The sequence below is a fragment of the Anabrus simplex genome, chromosome 1 (genome assembly GCF_040414725.1).
Source record: "Anabrus simplex isolate iqAnaSimp1 chromosome 1, ASM4041472v1, whole genome shotgun sequence".
NCBI lineage: Eukaryota > Metazoa > Arthropoda > Insecta > Orthoptera > Tettigoniidae > Anabrus > Anabrus simplex.
Window position 1 is genome coordinate 1201067470 of NC_090265.1, and position 22364 is coordinate 1201089833.

Sequence of the window (22364 nt, forward strand, 5' to 3'; positions counted from 1 at the left end):
TGGTGTTTTATGTTGCCCTTCGAGGCATGATAAGATGATGAAAGTTGTTGTTCCAGCAGTTCTTGTACCAATGATCTTCAAGTATTATCATGAGACCCCATTAGGAGGGCATCTGGGTATCTTTAAAACTCGTGAAAAGATTCGTGAAATGTTCATATGGAAAGGTATGGACGGTGAAATTCGGGAACTTGTAAAAGCTTGTAAATCTTGTTTGATCAGTAAACCCACCATGTCCACTAAAGTAGGCCTTTTGTCTTCTCATCAAGCGTCGCGCCCCATGGAACGCCTGTATATTGATTATGTAGGACCCTTCCCCCAGTCGAAGGGAAATGCCAACAAATTCATCTTTGTATGTGTAGATGGTTTTACCAGATTTTCTTGGTTATTTCCGACTAAGCTGGCTACCGCTCAGTCCACCATTACCTGTCTAAATTCTATTTTTGCTTCTTTTGGTCCGTGCCAATATATTGTATCTGATAATGCTAAGGCGTTCACATCAAATCTTTTTCGTAAATTCTGTTTTGACTTGTCCATCTCTCATGTAACCACTTCTGCTTATTACCCTCAACCATCTCTGGCTGAACGGGTTAACCGTAATCTCAGGTCCGCACTTATTGCCTATCATCATGAAGATCATTCTAGGTGGGACACGTCCCTGCATTGGTTAGCTTTTGCTTTGAATTCGGCGGTTCATGAATCACACAAGTTTACTCCAGCTTCCTTGATGTTTAAGTTTGTTCCCAACACGCCGCTCTCTAACCTCTGGTCTCTGAGTGACATTCTGCCCGAGACAATAGATCCGGATAATATTAAAGATCTTTGGAAGAAGGCTAAAGCCAATCTTAAGGTATCTCATGAAAAGGTTAGGGAAAGGTATGATCGTGGACGGAGACCCACCCCTTTAAAGGTAGGTGACCAAGTAATGGTAAAAAATTTTGTTCCCGCGGGCAAGCTTGCCCCCAGATTTCAGGGGCCTTGTATCATTCTCGATTTTCTTACGCCGGTTACCTTATTGTTAAGTAATCCAGCCACCGAGAGGATATTTAGAGTTCACCTGTCCCAGGTGAAGCCGGTGTAATTTCTGTGTTAACTTGCTTTATATTATTTTGAAAGGATATGAAGGTTATATTTTTTTTTGAGTTTCATTTTTAAGGCATTCTGCACTACCTATAATATTTTGTTTCAGATGTAAGCATTTTTGTAAAACCTGTCCCGACCCGTTAAACTGCCATTCTGTCCTTTCCACGGCCATTACCACGCTCCCGTCTCCTGCTCCACTACACTCAGTGGCTGGCTTAGATGAAATGCCATGGATATCTGCACGCCGCTGGCCCCTCAATCTCTTTACATGCCTGTGCCCTTAAAAGAAACATGATGGTCCAACACAATTCTGCCGCCTAGCTTTAATGTTTCAGTGCCCCCGCAGCCGCGCGGCGCCGTGCAGTAACTGGGGAGGGGGATGGGCCCCCTCCTCTCCAGCGAGGACGACATGTGCACGGCGAGCCGGAGCTCTCCTCCCGGCCAAGGCTGATGTGCGGCGCACGACCTGCTACTTGCCCGCAGCCTGTATATGTTCACCGCGGGCGCGGCGTGCTTCAACACCTCTGCTCCCCTCATAGTGCGGGCGAGCGGTATCTCAGGGTACTTAAGGGGTCCGAGCGGCCTCCTTTTGGACGCAAGCTGCAACGGCCGGTCCGGCCATCCAACTTCATCAACATCAACTACATGGACAGTTACTATAAGAGATAACTACACTTGGGAATTCAACAGCAATATTTGGTGGACATTGCAAATTTTTCCTTCACTTTTAAGTATTAAAAGCTTATCTTCAGAAATTCAACTTCTATAAACATAAAGACTTTACTTCACCTGCAACAACAAAATTTTGGAACCGACTTAAGAAATTTCTCAAATACTTCTGCAAGTTATCTTAATCTCAACATCAAAACCTTGGAACTTATTTTCAAACAAAAGTTTATGTTCTTCTGTGTTACCCCTTGGAGGAACTTTTGGGGGGGGAGGTCTGTACCGGGCGGTACACCTCTACACCGTTTATTTAAAAGTTGCGCCAGTTGAAACTCCTCTTCTGGAGGAAGGTTGAACTTTATCTACTCTATTAATTCTCTACTTTCTCAGAAGATGTCACCACGTGGAAAATTTTGAGTTTTTGAACTGTGTCACTTTTGATGTGTTTTTGTTTCGCTTGAAGTAAGAAGTGTGAACTTTCTCTTCTAGAGGACACTACTGAAGATCAACAATAGTGCACCCTAGTGCGGAGTCAAAGAACTATTTTGTTGGAGAAATTTTTATTTCAAAAGTTTGTTTCTTGTTAAATTTCTTTCTGTTATGGTTTAAGTTGGCTGTTTACCCCTCTTTTTCCCCTTGTTTTAGATTTATCCAATCCCGAATTTCTTTTAGTAATTTCTGACCAATCTGGTGTATTTTCCCCCAACTTGTATCTGTTGCGGGGTCCTATCCAATAAAAACATTGTGGGCGGGTGTTTTCTTTCCCCTAACGCCTAGAAACTTCCGCGAGAGTATTTAAACTGCTGATTTTTGGGTCTCTGGGCCACTTCTGTTCCATCTTTCAGTGTGTTAAGTACCTAGCAGGAGGCGGGAGGCGCCTCTTTCTTCGGCAGCGGTCAACAATAAGGTAATGGCCGATTAATAAATTCTTTCTTTTCTTGCTCAGCAGTTTAACTCTCGGGGCGGGTGCGAAGCGTTCCACCATGTAACCTTTTCCTAAAATGTAACTAGTCTTTTCTTCTATTCTCTTGAAAAGCTACATACTGGGATAGAGAGTGCTAACCCTCTCGAGCTCCCACTCATAATGTTTTGAGGTGAACTTATTGTTTCTCAACCTATTCTTCCGTAATGTAATGTAAATTGCTATTAAGTCACCTCTGTAGTATGGGATTAGCCCTTGTAATAACGGCCTAGTGCCAAGGTAGGTTTTAAAATCAAAGTGTATTAGGAGTGCAAGTTCGCCTCCTCTCAAATTGTTTTAGAGGTCATTTAATTAACCTGCTTTTCATTTAATAGACCTCAGTAGATTGGGTATTTTACCCCTGGGTTTGTGTCCGTTGTGGACAACTTGAAGGTGGAGTTTGGTGTGGCCTGGGAGAGGCTTAAATTAAAGAGCGGGTGGCTCTTTTGGAAACGGAGTGTTGTGTGCCTCGAGGAGGCTTAACTGTGTAATTTGGAGCAAGTGCTCCAGGGTTTGATTGGGGTCTTCTGCCCCTTTGTTACAATTTGTATATCGGAAAGTTGGGCTAGTTGCTCAAGAATTGTGAACTCTGGGCTCGAAGCCCAAACTCTGTAACCCCTGTAATTGTACATTTCAAATTGTGTTTTGGCTACTAAGTACCTGTTCTTTGTTATTACTTAATATTGAAAAGAAAATATAACCTCGTTAAATTTTACATTAACTTTGATTCCGTAGTTTGAAAACCCATTCACGCCCGCACCTTCTTACACCTCTACCTACCGCTAAAACACGGTAACAATAATAATAATAACAATAATAATAATAATAATAATAATAATAATAGTAATGAGTTTTATTTCAGACCTGCAGCGCATTATTCCGGGCGTGTTAGATCACTTGCCGTATGCTGGACGAGACTGGTTAAGACTGCTTGGTTAAGATCGGTTAAGATAACTATTATACCCTTCGTTTCGACTAGAAATTGTGTCAAAGCCAGGATTCAAATTTTCGAAACCTCTCCAGAGCATTCATATGAATTTAATTTCGTGTGACTATTTCTAGCCGATTGCAGCCCTTGTAAGGCAGACCCTCCGATGAAGGTGGGCGGCATCTGCCATGAGTAGCTAACTGCGTGTTATTGTGGTGGAGGATAGTGTTATGTGTGGTGTGTGAGTTGCAGGGATGTTGGGGACAGCACAAACACCCAGCCCCAAGCCATTGGAATTAACTAATGAAGGTTAAAATCCCCGACCCGGCCGGGAATCGAACCCGGGACCCTCTGAACCGAAGGCAGTACGCTGACCATTCAGCCAACGAGCATATAACGCTCCTGATGGTGATTCCTCCTTCGGATGGGTACGTTAAGACTTGAACATACCCCTTGGTGTTACCGGGTTTCCCGCTCTCTCTAACTCTTTATCACCACCACGATCATCATCATCATCATCATCATCATCATCATCATCATCATAATCTCACACTCAATTGCGAAGGTCACCCATGGGGTAATTAGCAAGATCTGCACCTCGCAAACCACACGTGTCCTCGGACACTCCCGACACCAAAAGCCATACGATAAATAAATAAATAAATAAATAAATAAATAAATAAATAAATAAATAAATAAATAAATAAATAAATAAATAAATAAATAAATAAATAAATAAATAAATAAATAAATAAATAAATAAATAAATGTCCTTATTTGGACATTAGACCCAGCAAAAAGGAACGATTTAATGTCAATGTCTGTAACATCGAAGTTTGATTTCTATAGATGGTCATACTAAAACTGTTGGAATTCAGGAAGTGATTTCATTGTATTTTTACGCAAACATTAGGAAAATGGATCACTTTAGCTACATCTGTTTACACTGTAACTGATGTGAACATCATCTATATAGAAAGTTCTGCTTTGCGCCTTGTTGGCTCTTGTTTCTTTGATGAGAGTCCTGTAGACCTGAGGCTGTGTTAAAACTTTGCCAGGAAATTACTCAATGCTTTACATTAAGCTATAACCATTTCTCGAACAAGGCTTGGGGCAGCAGATTCTCTTCTCCGAGAAGTAGGAAGATGGCTCAGCACCATCAATAAGAAAGTGATTACATAACGTATACCTTAAAATATGTTAAATTTCATGCTTCAGTTTTACAAATTAGAGGTTTACTTTCAAGTGGGTCATCGAATCTATTATATTTAAATTAATCCTGTGATAAGTTTAAATCACTTGAGTCTGGCCAGGAGAATATAATGGATAATTGTGTAGATTTTATAGACTTTTTCGAGTAGAAATATCACAGATGAGGTTCCAAGAATATCATTGACTTGTGTTTTACGAGTTACAGTGCCTTGTATTGGCAGAAAAATTTGAAATTAAGAGTCAGTCCACAGAGGATGAAACAAACTTTGGGTGGAAATTCCAATATAGTATCCAGTTTCTTGTTATATTAGCTCTCAGACCTTGATTAAGGCACATTTTTTGATATTTTCTTAATTAAAAGCAGCCAGTCTTCCGCAACGATTTGTATCTACACAAGAGATGGGAAGTGCTAAAGAAGAACTACAGAAGTTACCGGTCAGGCCAATACCTCGATCACAACACCAAAATATCAGCTCCTGTAGGTGAGATTGCGGTAGAGGGAAGGGTTAAATGACAAGACACTTCAAGGGAAGCATAGTCTACAATTCGACGGATGGACCAGATGGAGTCTACCCACATGAACTAGATCGCTAGAGGTGGGGTGATCAAATTAGAAGGGTCAGCACGTGAAACGTCTTCACAACCCGTCAAAAGCTGAGGACTGAGAAAAAGAATGAAAACTATCATTGTTTACCCTTTCAGAGATTTTCGACATAAAAATCTCTTTTGGAACTTCAACGAAAATTGTTGTAAATTCTGTATTCATAAATAATATTTTGTTCAAAAAGTAAAACAAACCAAAACTCATTGCGCAACAGCCCAGAAGGGCCATGGCCTACCTAGTGACCACTGCTCAGCTGAACTTGTTTATTTAAGGCGACATTTCAATGTAAATTTAATTTACAACGTAATTAATGTTCTGACCAAGTAAATGACATTATTTTGGTGTAATTTTTGCCTCAAAATAGCGTACTCAGAAGGACAACAATCCATGTTTTAATCCAAAAAATACCCGTAAAATGTACTATGCTTTTCAGGATCACAGCTAAAAGACGTAGAATACGATAACATGTACTATATTAAAATATTTGAAGTGGAGTCTTACCTTCGGTTCGTAGACTTCGAATCTGTGTCTCAAGAGGTCGGAAGGCGTTCAGTGGCAGGTTCTCCAAGTAATTACGGCTCAAGTCCAGTATCCTGAGCTTCTTTAGAGGTCGGAAAGCATCACTTGCGACAGCAGAAATCCAGTTCCCGTACAAGTGAAGTTCAGCCAGATTTCCCAGGTGCCTGAAAGTACCTTTCGCAACTCTTGTCACTTGATTAAAGGACAAGTCCAGAATTTGCAGTGCTTTAAGGTCAGGAGGGAACTCCTCGAGTTCTTTTAGGTGGTTGTGGGTAAGGTTGAGCAGTCTCAGCCGCTCCAAACCTTGTAAACGTTCTTGTGGAAGAAGTTCCAGCTCATTGATACCAAGATTTAGCGTTAACAGATTAGGTAAACTCCGAAATGCACCTGGTGACACACGTGATATTCTATTCTGATCTAGAAAGAGGTGAAGTAATGTTGGAAATGCTTCAAAATCTTTACTAGTAACAATACTGAGGTTGGTACCACTGATATGAATCTCTTGAAGGCTTGGATATCTCCGGACGGATGACAGATCATGAATTCTTGTGAATGGATTTCCTGTTAGGTTTAACCATCCCAAGGCAGGAAGATTTTGTTCCGATAATGCAGTAGTCGGAATTTGGCGGAATCTATTGCAGGCTAGATCGAGACGCCTCAGCGATGATGACAAATAAAAGAAGTTTGCTGGAAGAGCTCCAAGGTTATTCCGGCTGAGATCTACCGTTAGTAGCCTGGAAAGATTTGCAGAAGCAAATCCTGAGAGAGAGGAGATTGAGTTTCCACTTAGGTCCACATCTCGTAGACGAGAAAGACCTTTAAGGCGGGACATGTCAATAGACGTGAGGAAATTTCCAGACATAGCAAATACTTCCAGTGTAGAAATATTTGTGAGAGCCAAATACGGTACCTCTGAGAAGGCGTTTCTATGAAGTCGCACTTCCCGTAAAGAGCGTAATCCTGCGAAAGTATCCCGAGTGAGCTGCTTTAGTCGATTACCACACAGATCTACACGTATCAGATCTTTATTCTTTGACAGGAGATTCCTTGGTAATCTTTGGATTTGTGCATCATTCAGAGCTAGTGTCTGCAGGGAAGGGAGACCATCTAGCGATCCACCTTGGATTCCAGTCAAATTGTTTCCTGATATTAGTAATACTCTCAAACCAGGAATATCCAACTGTCGTAAAGCAGCTGCATTAAGATGGTTATGCTCAAGATTTAGTTCGTTGAGGTTGTTGAGCCCACGGAATGCACCTTTATCTATCTGAATTACAGAGCAATTTCGTAGATTTAAAACACGTATTGGCAGAGCTTCCTGAAATATGTCATCGTGAAGCACTGCGATGTTGTTGTCAGAGAGGTCGAGGGTCCGAAGTTTACGCAGCGAGGCCAGTGCTCTCGGCTCGATGTGCTGCAAGCCATTTCCAGATAGGTACAGCTCCTCCAACTCATGCAACTCTGCAAACGTGGCCGCAGAGATGTGTTTCAGACGGTTGAGGCTCAAGTCCAGAAATTTGAGTGCTTGCATTGGTTCGAAGGCGCGGTCTTCAATACGTGATATGCTGTTGTTGGTGAGATACACACGTTGGATAAGAAGTAGGTCACTAAAGAGGGCACGGTCCACCCGAGTAAGCCTGTTATGACCTAGCCACATTATTTGTACACTCGATTGTCCCCTGAGAGAATCATTATGCAGGGAGACCAGACTGTTAGAGTCTAGTTGGATGGATACCAGCGAAGGTGACTCGTGAAGGAAGACATCACCTAGAGCAGCTAAAAGATTTCCCTGCAAGTTCACATGTTGAAGACTTTGGAGGCTTCTGAATGCACCTGAATCTATCGTAGTAATGACATTATTCTGCAAATGTAACTCTAGCAACGAAGGTAATGGATCAAAGACCCCACGACTAATGGTTATAATACGATTGTTTTGTAGTCGAAGTTCTCTTAAGCTGTTCATGTTCTCAAAGGTTCCTGGTTCAAGACCAGAAATGCGGTTGTCATCCAAACTAAGTGACGCTAGTTTATGACTCTGTAAAAACAATTCTCGTGGTATTACACGTATGAAATTTGCACTGAGATGTAATTGAGCTAGGTTGGGAAGGGATGATAAAGCCTCTTGATCCACACGTCGAATTGCGTTCTGTTGAAGGTAAATGACGGTGAGGAGTGAAGAGTCTGTAAAGGCGTCTCCGGGTATCTCCAAGATATTATTCTCCGACAGGAACAATTCACGAAGTTCAGGTAAATTCGCAAACACACCACTAATATAATGAATATGATTATGACTAAGATCTACTGTACGTAATTTTTTGTTAGCCTGGAACGTCATTTCATCAAGAAACACTACCTTGTTATGGCTAAGATCGACGGACTCTAAGTCAATCAATGAAATGAATGCTTCACCGTTCACAGTTTCAATAGAATTATAATAGAGTGATAATGTCCTCAAAGAAGGAAATGGTCTAAAACAGTCTGATGGTATCACCTCAAAATTATTGGAACTCAAATCAAGAAACAGTAACGCACCAAGACGCGAGTAACCATCATCTGGAATTGAACTAATCTCATTCCACGCCATCCTAAGTGACCTAAGGTGTTCTAGTCTTCTTAAAGCAGGCATAGGGAAAGCTTTCAGTTTGTTCTCGGCCAAATCAATGTCAGTGAGTGAGCCTTCCAATCCTGCAAATGCGTATTCTGAAATCTTCTGCAACACATTTCCTTTCATATTAAGTTTCACTAGTCCTAACCCGTAGAAACTATAGCTTGGTAGTTCACTGATCTCGTTGGACTCCAGGTCAAGTGCTCGTAGTAGTGTTAGTCCAGAGAAAGCTTTCTGAGGGACGATCTGCAGTTTTCCTGACACTAAACTGAGGGATTCAAGACCTGCACGGATTGGTGCTAAACTATCATCTTGAAGTTCCCTCAGATTTGAATGTGATACTTGTAGATGACGAATAGATGTTTGAGGGGGGAATATGTCAGCAGTGAGCACTGTCACCGTGCGATCGAGGTCGTAAATGCTAAGGGAGTGAACGGGCTTTCCCACCAATTGCAGGACGGAGCGTAGTGTGTCTGGAGTCGCCCCAGGACATTCGAGGAAGATACCATCCTCAAAGTTGTAACATGGGCATGACGGGTTGGCAGCAAAGCTTGGACACTTGTTGTGCTGCTCGCAGTGCACAGCGGCCAGCAGAAGACACAACAGCGCCAAATGTTGGCCACGGGCATTTGGAGTCATCTCACCGCCATAATGTGCAGCCACCAGGTCCCGGCCGACCGTCAACCGCAGGGCATCCTGCAACAAACAAACAAAAGAACTTTATATTTCAACAATTTTTACCGTTTAACAGCTATGTATTTCCATATGGATAAATACCCCTGTGAGGAGTTATTCTCAGACACCTTAGCTTCATTGTACACCAAGGCGCTAAATAATTTAATATATTCGCTCTCTTACTATTGGTTTCAAATAATGTGTCGTATTTTATGCACATGTATGTGTATTCTCATCATGCATATCGTAAACGTAAAATAAATGGTTCTATAGACTCTCACAAAAAGGTTGCAGATCAGTGGTGATGGATATTTTCAAAAGAGAGCTGGAAACTAAAAAATGTGTGCGCGGAGCGACGAACCGTTTCGTCAATTGTATTACTGCGTGGGAGCATTCATATCAAACCACGCGACCAATAGCACTCTGAAGGAACAAGGGCTCAGAATTAAATCGTTCGGTGCAGAGAGGAAATAACTTACTTTTCCCATTTTTCAGGGGAAGGGAAGAAACTATAATCAAGCGAAGGTAAATTTTACTGTTTATATCCACGTCAAAAACCTTCCTCTGAGGATGTACATCAACAGTTTTAAATGCAATGTTGTGGAAAGAGAATTTATAATTTTTCAAAAATAAACTATATTCCTTCCTCTACAAGCCAGCCATTTTAAATCAATAATTCAGTGACGTCAATTCTTAATTATTGAATAATACAGATGTGTAAGTGCGTTATTAGTTTGTTTTAAGAGGGTATTTACTAATCAAGAACTTAACCCTCAACTCGTGTCATACATTTGTGTAACGTAACTGGTATCATAGCGAGTGCCAAACCCCATATATTTACTATTAAATTTATTTTCGTATTTTTCCTGTTGTTCACTGAACTTAATTCCTTGAAAAGTATGCTTTAAGTTTCTTAAGACAAAAGAAAAATAGGCGCCCAGGAGAAAATACTAAAATGAAACCCTAAAAATCTGGAAATTCATATTTTTTGAGAAATATAGAAAAATTTTATGATAAATGAATCGGTTATTTCAGAAAGCACACACGCCCACTACTACTACTACTTTTGAGAAAAGTGGGGAAAACACCAATTATTTATCACAAAAGAAAATTTTACAAACTGAGCTCCTCAAAGAAACTATGATATAGAACACATTAAAGATAATGAAAACTTTAAGAGAGAAACTGAAAAATTGAATCCGCGAAATTGGTCACAACTCCAAGCAGGATTTCTACAAACAGTAGAAAACATAGCCCCACTAACGACGACCAGAAAACATGCTTGATAGACAGATGAATGTGACAAGGTCATACAACTAAGACAACAAGCTTGGAATAATTGGCCATGCAACAAAAATCCATCCACATTTCAAAATCTTAAAAATGTTAGAAAGACAGCAACAAAATCTATACGAAAAATTCGAAAACAAAGTGAAGATATAAAACTGCAAAATATACATGAAGACTTTAAGAAACACAATTCACGAAATTATCACAGAACTTTTAAACAGAAGTTAACCAAACATTCGCCACCATCACTTCATTTCACCAATGAACGTGGAGAAATCGCCACCTACATTATCAGTGTTAATTGTGAAAACCTGGCAACACACTTTTATAAATTACTCAACTGTGAAACACCCCAAGAAAAGTTTATGTTCAAACTTACGCAAAGTAACCCAGATTCAACCCCACCGTGAGTCCATGAAATTAAGGAAGTAATTAAATCACTGAAAAACAACAAGGCTTCAGAGCAAGACCCAGTAGTGCCAGAACTATGGAAAACCGCAGGGGAAAATTTTATCATGAAACTTTATGAAATTGGTGACAATATGGTGAGCCCAAAAAATCCCTACGGTTTGGAAAACAGTGATCATACACCCAATACATATAAAAGAAGTAAGACTGATCCAATAGTTATCGGGGAATCTCTCACCTTAAGGTTACTTATAAAATCCTTTCAATCATCATCCTGAACCGTGCAGAACATCAACTAGACCAAGAATTAGGTGAATACTAAGCTGGATTTAGAAAAGGAAGGTCGAGCGCTGAGCAAATTCTTAATTTAAAGAACACAATGGCATACTTCCGTACCACAGCAAACAAAATATATGTGACCACATTCGTTGATTTAAAAAATCCATATGACGTTATAGCTCGAGAATCACTCCTTAATGTTTTATCAGAATTTAGACTAGATCAAATAACAAGAAATATTATCAAGGAAACGCTTACCGAAACTAGAGCTAAAGTAAAGTTTATTGGTGAATATAGTCAGGGATTTCAAGTAAGCACAGGAGTGCGACAAGGAGGTGGTGTATATTCAATACTTTTCAATTGTACAATCATTGAAGATGAAGAACTACTGGACAAAAAGTAAGGCCGAAAAATGTTGATTCCACGTGGTCCGAGGTGACCCATTCGCGAAGAAGTAGCAGACGAAGAAGAACAAGTAGACGAAATCTGATCATTTAAAAAAAAAAATAGTTTTATAAAAAGAGTGATATGGGGACAGAAAGTTACTGGACATGTGTGATTTCTCAGTTAAATAAACCCTCACAAGGAAAAAAAAGTATTAAGAGGAAGTACAACTGGGTAACTATCTTCTTTTAACAACAGTCACCACCACCACCACAGTCACTCTCGCAAACGTGGTACCGTTCGGGTCGGAAGAGAACACATGTTGACCAAGGGAGGGCGGGTAGTAGAGTTGAAGGTGAGAAGACTAGTAAAAATAATTGGAAACAATGCCAGACTAATCTAGGGAAACTGTAGTCGTTAACCCACGATACTAAGGTGTTCTTTTTTTTGCTAGTGGTTTAACGTCACACTAACACATTAAGGATTTTCGATGACGCAAGGATGGGAAAGGGCTAGGATTGGCAAGGAAGAGGCCGTGACCTTAATTAAGGTACAGTCATAGCATTTGACTGGTGTGAAATGGGAAACAACGGAAAACCATCTTCAGAGATGCTGACGGTGCGGTTCGAACGTCCTTGAGAGCCCTTTGTCCACACTTCAGTCACCTCCTACGACAGGCAGGGGATACCGTAGAAGTATACTATCGCCCCACCCACGGAGGGGAACATACAGCTATTAGAGTTAGTCCAAAATTTCATAACAGAAATTTCAACGTTACTGAGGACGTAGCCGGGCTGAGTGGCTCAGACGCCACTTCGCGTTGCTATACATTCGTTATATACCCTGCCATATCTGTTGTTCACCGTTTTATTTACTTCAATGGTTTTGTTATTGTTATTATACTGTAGCGTGTATTATCTCGTATTATGACTCTACTAAAAAGGAAGACTGCAAATTCACAACAGGCTATGTGGCTCAGACGGTTGAGGCGCTGGATTTCTGACCCCAATTTAGCAGGTTCGATCCTGGCTTAGTCCGATGGTACTTGAAGGTGCTCAAATACGTCAGTCTCTTGTCGGTAGATATACTGACACGTAAGAGAACTATTGTGGGACTCAATTCCGGAACCTCGGCATCTCCGAAAACCGTGATAGTAGTTCGTGCGACATAAAACCAATAACGTTATTATTATTATTATTATTATTATTATTATTATTATTATTATTATTACAACTACACTACGTCGCACCAACACAGATAGGTCTTATGGCGACGATGGGATAGGAAAGGCCTAGGAGTGCGAAGGAAGCAGCCGTGGCCCTAATGAATGTAGGCCCACCGTCCCAGCATTTGCCTGGTGTGAAAAATGGGAAACCACAGAAAACCATCTTCAGGTTTGCCGACAGTGGGGTTCTAACCCACTATCTAACGGATGCAAGCTCACAGATACGCGCCTCTTACCACACGGCCTACTCGCACGGTATTATTATTATTATTATTATTATTATTATTATTATTATTATTATTATTATTATTTCTTTCTCCGGGTACTCCGATTTTCCCTGTCATCTTTCATTCCAGCAACACTCTTCATTCTCATTTCATAGCATTTATCAGTCATTAATATCACTTTGGGAGTGGCGACCCCATTGTACTAATAGCCTATATATGCTTCATTCATTGCATCCCTGATCCGGTCAATGACTGAAAACGTCGCCATAAGACCTATCTGTGTCGGCGCGACGTAAAGCCCATAGCAAAAAAAAAAAATTACTGAAAAACAGGTTGTAGGTTTTCATTATTATTATTATTATTATTATTATTATTATTATTATTATTATTATTATTATTATTATTATTATTATTATTATTATTTGCTAGTTGCTTTACGTCGCACCGACACAGATAGGTCTTATGGCTACGATGGGATAGGAAAGGCCTAGGAGTTGGAAGGAAGCGGCCGTGGCCTTAAATAAGGTACAGGCCCAGTATTTGCCTGGTGTGAAAATGGGAAACCACGGAAAACCATCTTCAGGGATGCCGACAGTGGGATTCGAACCCACTATCTCCCGGATCCAAGCTCACAGCTATTATTATTATTATTATTATTATTATTATTATTATTATTATTATTATTATTATTATTATTATTAATTGTCACTATTCGAGCATAAGTGAGGGAAATGTTTCATGGTGTTAGACAGTTCTTCGAGGAGGAAAATGATAACATTCGCCACACCAGCAAAGTCTGTAAGATCTGCATGGGTGCTGTGAAACATGTCCGGATAGATTTTTTTTTTCTATTTTGTTTTACGTCGCACCGACACAGATGGGTCTTTTGGCGACGATGTTATTGGAAAGGCCTAGGAAGTGGAAGGAAGCGGCCGTGGCCTTAATTAAGGTACAGCCCCAGCATTTGCCTGGTGTGAAAATGGGAAACCACGGAAAACCATCTTCAGGGCTGCCGTCAGTGGGGCTCGAACCCACTATCTCCCGAATACTGGATACTGGCCGCACTTAAGCGACTGCAGCTATCGAGCTCGGCGGATAGAAATTAAACCGGCTGGACAGCGCGAGGGAATTTTCGACTATGCCGGACATGAACTATTAATTTACTTGCGTAGTTCATCAAGCTCTAATTATGATGATGCTAAAGGACTGAATGGGTGTAGTAGGGCACTTGCATAATCACTATTGAAAGTACAATACCGTTCTGTGTTAAAATGTGTTGTGTGAAAGATTGTTTTTAGCATCTCTTGTACTAGGAGTAGGTGATTCTTATGGGTTATACAGTGTTTCCGAAATTGTTCCTTTGTTCGTTCTACGCCTTATCGACTCAGAAAGGTCATATAGCGTCGATAGGATAGCCTGTGAAGGAATGCCCCAGCATTGGTGTGGTGTAAAAACGGGAAACCACAAAAAGCCATCTTCAGGGATACCGACATTGAGGCTCGAATCTACTATCTCCTGAATGCTAGCTAACACCTGCACGCCTCGAGCCGTGTGTCCAACTCGCTTTGTTTTCCGAAATGGCTCTCTGAGCATAAAGTTTCACTTTCTGAAACAGTTACAACCGAATTGACTTCGAAGCACGGCTTCGACCCCCAATGCAGCATTTTTTTTTTCTTTCTCTTTTCAACAGCCTCAGGAATGTACACAATACTTACTGTAGGTCTGGTTAAAATGGTATTAGAGTTGTGCTTTATTTCAGGCATTAGTTTTGTCCTTTTTAGTTCTTTGTTTCTGTATTGCTTCTTACTCCAACGTAGATGAACTCATCATTTTGGATTAACTGGGTATCAGTAACATTGTTGAGTAAGCACATAATGTACGTAACCGTCCAACTCGAACGTAAACCAGGCGCAAATCTGGAAGCGAATTGTTTTCCTTGCCAGCCAATTGGAAAAAAAGAAAATGGAATTGGAAGCAATATAGATGTCACGTGTTATTCCTGGACTTAATTCAGGTGCAGTTCGTTTACAAGCAAACACAATTTACGTTTTCCTTCTACGTAAAGCCATTTTTGAAGAGAACCATATTGTATGTCTCTCTGATTCAAACAGTAAGAACGATTATTACGATTTTGACTGATTGTGCCTTTCGTAACTCTTTTAAGGAGCTGGTGAGAACCTGAATATTATAATTTCAGTAGCGTGTCAGATACAGGTCTGTATGGATGCTGGGAACCACTTCATATCGAAAAATAAAATGTGAAATATCACAAGCTGCGATCAAGATAATTACTCGTAATTACGAATACTCGTACAATAAAACTCTGAACTTCTGCCTGAATATTATGATCTAGCCTGTAATAATATTAATTATACCAATGCAGAGAGAGAGAGAATTCAGTTATCTAAACAAATTCATAGAAACTTAAGCCATCTATATCGGCTGCTTCAGAGAGCGGAAAGTTGTCAATAGAATCACTTGAAAAATGGAGTAATTTTAACTGAACTTTAGTAAACGCCATAACCTCATTTCTACGCTAGACAGAGTTCCTTAACGATAATACACCAGTTTAATTATGAAAATGTAAATTATTTTATAGGATAAGAATACATAAATATAAGCTTTTCTCTGGTTCTAGTCACGTTGGTCGAAAAAACTGTCACCATCAGATTGTTGGCCGGCAGGGTAAGGGATATGGTGGGATACAATTTGTAATCACTAGGTTGCGTGCCAAAAGCCTGGATTAAATTCCATACCTCTCCGCAGTACTCATATGGAGTGAGGGTATATGACGCTGCTGATGGTGATTCGTCCGTCTGATGGAGACGTTAAGCCTTGAGCAGACCCCTTGGTGCTATTCGACAGGAGTAGGTTATGTGCCGGCACAGGGTTTCACCCTCTTCCTTTCTACTAACATAATTATTCACGTCATTCATTTCATCTCATTAACTTCTCTGATGAGGTTGACGTCAGGAAGGGCATCCGGTCATAAGAAACCGCCGCGACAGGTTCATTCCACCTCATACCCGACCCCGTAGAGAAACGGCACAAGGGTTGGACAAACAAATTATTATTATTATTATTATTATTATTATTATTATTATTATTATTATTATTATTATTATTATTAACGACGCACTAACATTTTAAATACTTTCGGGAAAGGGCTAGGATTGGGAATGTATTTGCCGTGACCTTAATTGAGGTACAGCCCCAGTTTTCTCCTTTTAGGAATTCGACTTGCCTTCAGGAGAAGACAGCTTCCTAAAGACCAGTGAAACATTGTTTGCTTAACATCCGTTCTAAATTGTGATGTTTTTACAGCAGCCACGAGGTTGCAATTTTTCCCCACAATAGTTCGTTAACAAGCCGGAAGCTCGTGCCACAGAATTATCGCATTTAAACAAAATACGCTCGTATGTCATCGACCTCAGAACTCACCATCTTCTAAACAGAGGGACAATGGACTGCACCACTGAGGGCGATCTAAATGATGGACCTTGCGGCTGCATGCCCTGAACAACAATAATCAGGAACTGTTTATAGTTTCCGTTTAATTTTGTGTAAACAGTTAATTAACACTTACGGAATTGATTGGAAATATACCTGATTAAACACCGAAAGGAATCAATTTCCATTTACACGCCTAATCAAGCAGTACCTTCAATCTACTCCATTTTAATAACTCTCTCTCTGTTATTCATTAATGAGCCCCAAATTTTATGGTAACTAGTGTAATTGATACTGTAGAAAACGTGCATTTAAAGTTCACCAGGAAATCCTCAAATATATAGCACGTAGCCATTTTGGAAACACTTCCTAACTTCTTAAGAGACCGACCCCGCGGTGTAGGGGGCCCGGCGGCCCCGAGTTCGATCCCAGGCTGGGTCAGGGTTTTTAATTGTAATGATTAATATCCCTGGCCTGGGGACTGGGTGTTTGTGACGTCCTTAATAATTCCTTTCATCACACACAACATTCCACACTACCGCCATTCCAATTACACGCAGGTGCATGCAATATGGTACTAGTAGGGGCAAAAGAGGATACCCATTTCTGGATATCCATTCAAAATAATTTTAACAAAGAATTGTTGGTAATGATGTTATTAGTTTTACGTACCACTATCTGTTTTCACGCTTTCTGGGACGCAGAAGTGCCGACTCTTCATCCCGCAGGTGTTCCGTTAATTGCCAATAAATCTACCGACATGTATGAGCATCTTCAAATACCATCGGACTAAGCCAGGACCAAACGCCCACAACTTGAACTCAGAGGACCAGCACCATACCGTCTGAGTTTCTGAGCCTGCCAAGAATGTTTGAAGAAGAGCCTGAATATGGCGTTTAGTGGTGTTGATTTGAGTTTTAAAATCAGTGACAATATGAAAAGGAAGTTTGACCAAATACACTGTTTAATAATATAAAAAGAAAAATTATGTAGAAGCTGAAATAAAACATTGTTGTTCATAAAATGACCCGCTTCTTCCAATCAAGTGATCGCATTCTAATTCCCTAAGTCACCTTCAATAATGATAATAATAATCATAATAATATCCCTTTACATAAATACATTTTTGAAGAGAACAACAACATTGAGAACGATTTTATTGTAAAGAAGAAAACTGGCTGGATCTTCAACAGTTCCAATAAGAGCTCTCATGGGTAGTCCATCTGTCACTGAAGAAATAGAGTTGAGAAATACGGAGTGAGGTAGTTTCCCGTTGCGTGTCCTACCTTTCCGAAAGGTGTTATCTTATATTAGTTAGTCTGCCAAGGTCACAAAAATTGCACACACCAATCAACCCATGAGCAACAACTTTACATCGTTCATTATAGAAACACTACAAAAAGTGGAATTACCAGCGTCGCTATTATCTAAGCTAATTTCGTATTATCAGAGTTAAAGGTTTTTAGGGGTTGTAGTACGAATGTAAAGGAGAGGGTGTATACGTCACTGTTAAGACCCCAATTAGAGTATGGTTCACCGAGCTCGATAGCTGTAGTCGCTTAAGTGCGGCTAGTATCCAGTATTCGGGAGATAGTAGGTTCGAACCCCACTGTCGGCAGCCCTGAAAATGATTTTCGGTGGTTTCCCATTTTCACACCAGGCAAATGCTGGGGCTGTACCTTAATTAAGGCCACGGCCGCTTCCTTCCCACTCCTAGCCCCCTTCCCTGTCCCATCGTCGCCATAAGACTTATCTGTGTCGGTGCGACGTAAAGCAACTAGCAAAAAAAAAAAAAAAAAAAGTATGGTTCCAGTGTATGGGAGCAACACCAGGATTAATTGATATGAGAACTGGAAAAATCCAAACGAAAACAGCACTATTTTGTTTTGGGTGATTTCCAGCAAAGAAGTGGTGTTACGAAAACTTCGTAAACCTTGGGGCAGTAAGGAGACGAGATGCTCGACTATGTGGTATGTTCCGAGCTGTTAGTGGAGAGATGGCATGGAATGACATTAGTAGACGAATAAGCGTGTGCGGAGCTCTTAAAAGTAGAAAGGATCATAATTTTAAGATACATTTGGAATTCAAGTAAACAAATTCGGGCAAATAATCATTTACAGGACGAGGAGTAATAATAATAATAATAATAATAATAATATCGTGTGGCTATTTCTAGCCGAGTGCAGCCCTTGTAAGGCAGACCCTCCGATGAGCGTGGGCGGGATGTGTCATATAACTGCGTGTTATTGTGGTGGAGCATAGTGTTGTGTGTGGTGTGCGAGTTGCAGGGATGTTGGGGACAGCACAGACACACAGCCCCCGGGCCAATGGAATTAAGAAATGAAGGTTAAAATCCCCGACCCGGCCGGGAATCGAACCCGGGACCCTCTGAACCGAAGGCCAGTACGCTGACCATTCAGCCAACGAGTCGGACAGGACGAGGTGTAAGGGATTGGAATATATTAACAAGGAAAATATTCGATAAATTTCGGAGTTGTTTGTAAACGTTTGCTAGGTCAACAAGTGATAGGGAATCTGCCACCTCGGCGACGGCACTAAATGCAGAACATTGATGACTGATTGACTAACTGATTGACCAAGAAAGATCAATGAAAGTGATAAGATTATTCGGCAGCTTTGATGGTTAAATTTCCTTTGAAATTGTCTCCCCCTAGTACTGAAGAAATGCTCTTCATGTCCTCAAATCCCGCCCTGCATTGAATAGTTCCCTGCTGTTTCGCAACAGATGCTGCTCCCACCAACCCGGTTACCTCTTTTCTGGAAACACTGCGTGTTTGAACAACTTGAATAAATTTGGCTTTTATTGAAAAAGTAGTAATGTAGGAAATCCAAAACAACAGTCTGGGACATTTTAAGACGCAACAACTGACTGTGGCATTTTTAGGTTCAATGAAAATCAAATAATTTCCTTTAGGAAATTTGAAACGTAAATTATATTAAATACCGTAAGATACATACACACATAAATGCAGTATATCCATTTTCATTTACGCTTTCTGTGTCTTTCAGCGTTCAGTCTGAAAACCTCTGTGAATTAGATAAGTGGCTCTATAATCCTCCGTTTGCAATGAACTCTGTGACACCGTTTAGTCCTGCACTTTTGTCTTTAAAACAAGAAGGACTGGGACATACAATCCTTGCCTTAGTCTTCTTTACATCTTTGAACCTCCATGACCTGTCCCCCACCATTCGCCTCACATGACCCCACCGCCGAAACTGGCTCACACGGACACCTTTATCTATCGAGTTCACTCCTAACTTAGCCTATATATCTTCATGGTTCTTGGGTCGGGTTCCTATGTCTCGTGCTAGTTATTAAATTATGGGCAATGGCTGAGTGGTCCTCAGAGTCTGAATAATCGTTGCTATGGACTTTTTTATTTGCTGTTTGCTTTACGTCACACCGACACAGATATGTCTTATGGCGACGATGGGGTAGGAAAGGCCTAGGAAGAGGAAGGAAGTGGCCGTGACCTTAATTAAGGTACAGCCCGGGCATTTGCCTGGTGTGAAAATGGGAAACCAGGGAAAACCATCTTCAGGGCTGCCGAAAGTGGGACTCGAACCCACTATCTCCCGATTACTGGATACTGGCCGCACTTAAGCGACTGCAGCTATCGAGCTCGGTGTTGCTATGGAATAGAACGGGCATCGCGGACATATTGTGGGTCGTGGCATTCCCTGTGCTTAGGAAGCTAGGATTATTCAGTCCACCAGTAGTCCCGAAATCCTTAGTGTCAAGATTCACTGGCACAATATAAATGTGTAAGTAAGGCCAAGGTCCGCCTCTGTGGTGTAGTGGTTAGCGTGATTAGCTGCCACCCCCGGAGGCCAGGGTTCGATTCCCGGCTCTGCCACGAAATTTGAAAAGTGGTATGAGGACTGGAACGGGGTCCACTCAGCCTTGGGAGGTCAACTGAGTAGAGGTGGGTTCGATTCCCACCTCAGCCATCCTGGAAGTGGTTTTCCGTGGTTTCCCACTTCTCCTCCAGGCGAATGCCGGGATGGTACCTAACATAAGGCCACGGCCGCTTCCTTCCCTCTTCCTTGCCTATCTCTTCCAATCTTCCCATCCCTCCACAAGGCCCCTGTTCAGCATAGCAGGTGAGGCCGCCTGGGCGAGGTACTGGTCATTCTCCCCAGTTGTATCCCCGACCAAGAGTCTGAAGCTTCAGGACACTGCCCTTGAGGCGGTAGAGGTGGGATCCCTCGCTGTGTCCGAGGGAAAAGCCGACCCTGGAGGGTAAACAGATGATGATGATGATGATGATATTATTGATGATGACTAATCTATGGGACCATTGGAGGAGGGTACAATGAAAGCAGGTTTCACATCTAGTAGATGAAGTGGTGCGAATAAATTCACGCCCACGACGTGGAAAGGGCGTATTTCAAAGCTGACCAATAAAAACGATTGTTCGTCCATTTCTAGGATCGTAGTATATAAGTGCAAATGGTTTCTAGAGGACCCGCTGCAATCGCTGTTGACGATTAAGATGCCATCTGGACTACATTTACGAAATAAAAAACATACGCCTCAACCCAGGATCGACCACTCGACCTTCGCATGCTAACCCGAAACTCTATCCATTGCACCAACTGTACAATACGACTATTGCTGACAGAGGTAGTTACCCTACATATGGTTACAGTGTTGCCAGATTGCTAATCTTCAACGTCGTTTTTCTGCCGGATATACTCGCAAGATGAAATTTTGTAAGAGACATTTTTTTATTGCTGGCATGTGAGGAGTCGCGCTGCGACGCCCGAGTGCGCGAATTACGCTTCACCCTGTATAATTTGGTAGTTAGATGGCGAGAAAAGACATGTTAAAATCTAAAACTTATATTCCTGTTTATTAGACTTGCCATTCTATTATATGTGACTCTACTCATCACCGTAAACCACACGGTTTATTTATTCAGTGATTTAACACATCCAAGTCTGCGCTACGGTATTGATTGTTTATATTTTCTCAGTCTTGCAACATGTTTCCACCTCTTACAGTAGTTTCTGCAACAAGAACATCTTCACAAACAAAGGCGGAACATCTGTGAGCTTGTGCCGAGGTAACGCGCCTCGTGCTGTAAGAACAAGCTTATTTTAGCCCGGGAGAGGCGTGGATAGCTCATTGTTCCAGACACTCCGCAAAGCCCGGTGTCGTTATTGCCTACAGTAAACAAGAATCTCTCTGAACTCCACAGCGAGGAGGCAATTGTAACTTCTTCATTTATACCAAGGAGGGTTGAGAAATTTTAATTACAACTATACAGTATTTAGTAAAAAGGATTTTTTTTTTTCATTGCATAAAAATATTAGAATATGTATCTAGTTTAAATTATATTACAATGAGTTAGTTCCATCTGCGAATCAGTAGTAGAGTGTTAGCTACTGAATTCCAAGGTCGCGGGTTCAAGCATGGCAGGGGTAGTCGGATTTCTGAAGGTTAGAAGGGGTCTGTTGGGTAATCCAGGTCGTACGATATCGGCATATAAAAGAACTCTGGTGACATTTGGTGATCATCGACCAAAAATGATGATTGAGAACTCGGGCAAAGGTCGCCAAGCAGCGTTCCCATTACTGTTCTTCAAGGTAGAGTAAAACAGAACGTCGAAAATGACACGGGCAGCATAAAGGGTGTGAAATCAAACTGCTTGCGCACGATAGCTGAGCCCATACATTATTCTTATACTACTTTATTATTATTATTATTATTATTATTATTATTATTATTATTATTATTATTATTATTATTATTATTATTATTGTCCGACTCGTTGGCTGAATGGTCAGCGTACTGGCCTTCGGTTCAGAGGGTCCCGGGTTCGAT

The 22364-nt window shown here is 41.1% G+C and overlaps 1 protein-coding gene across 1 annotated transcript in view; it reads right to left on the bottom strand.

Annotated features, from left to right (window-relative positions):
* The window catches only part of LOC136858491 (protein artichoke), a 180001-nt gene that overhangs the window by 58115 nt on the left and 99522 nt on the right, over positions 1-22364 (bottom strand). The window contains exon 2 of the mRNA XM_068225632.1: positions 5953-9271. Within this exon, the coding sequence (XP_068081733.1) occupies positions 5953-9271 (3319 nt within the window). The remainder of the gene's footprint in view (positions 1-5952; positions 9272-22364) is intronic.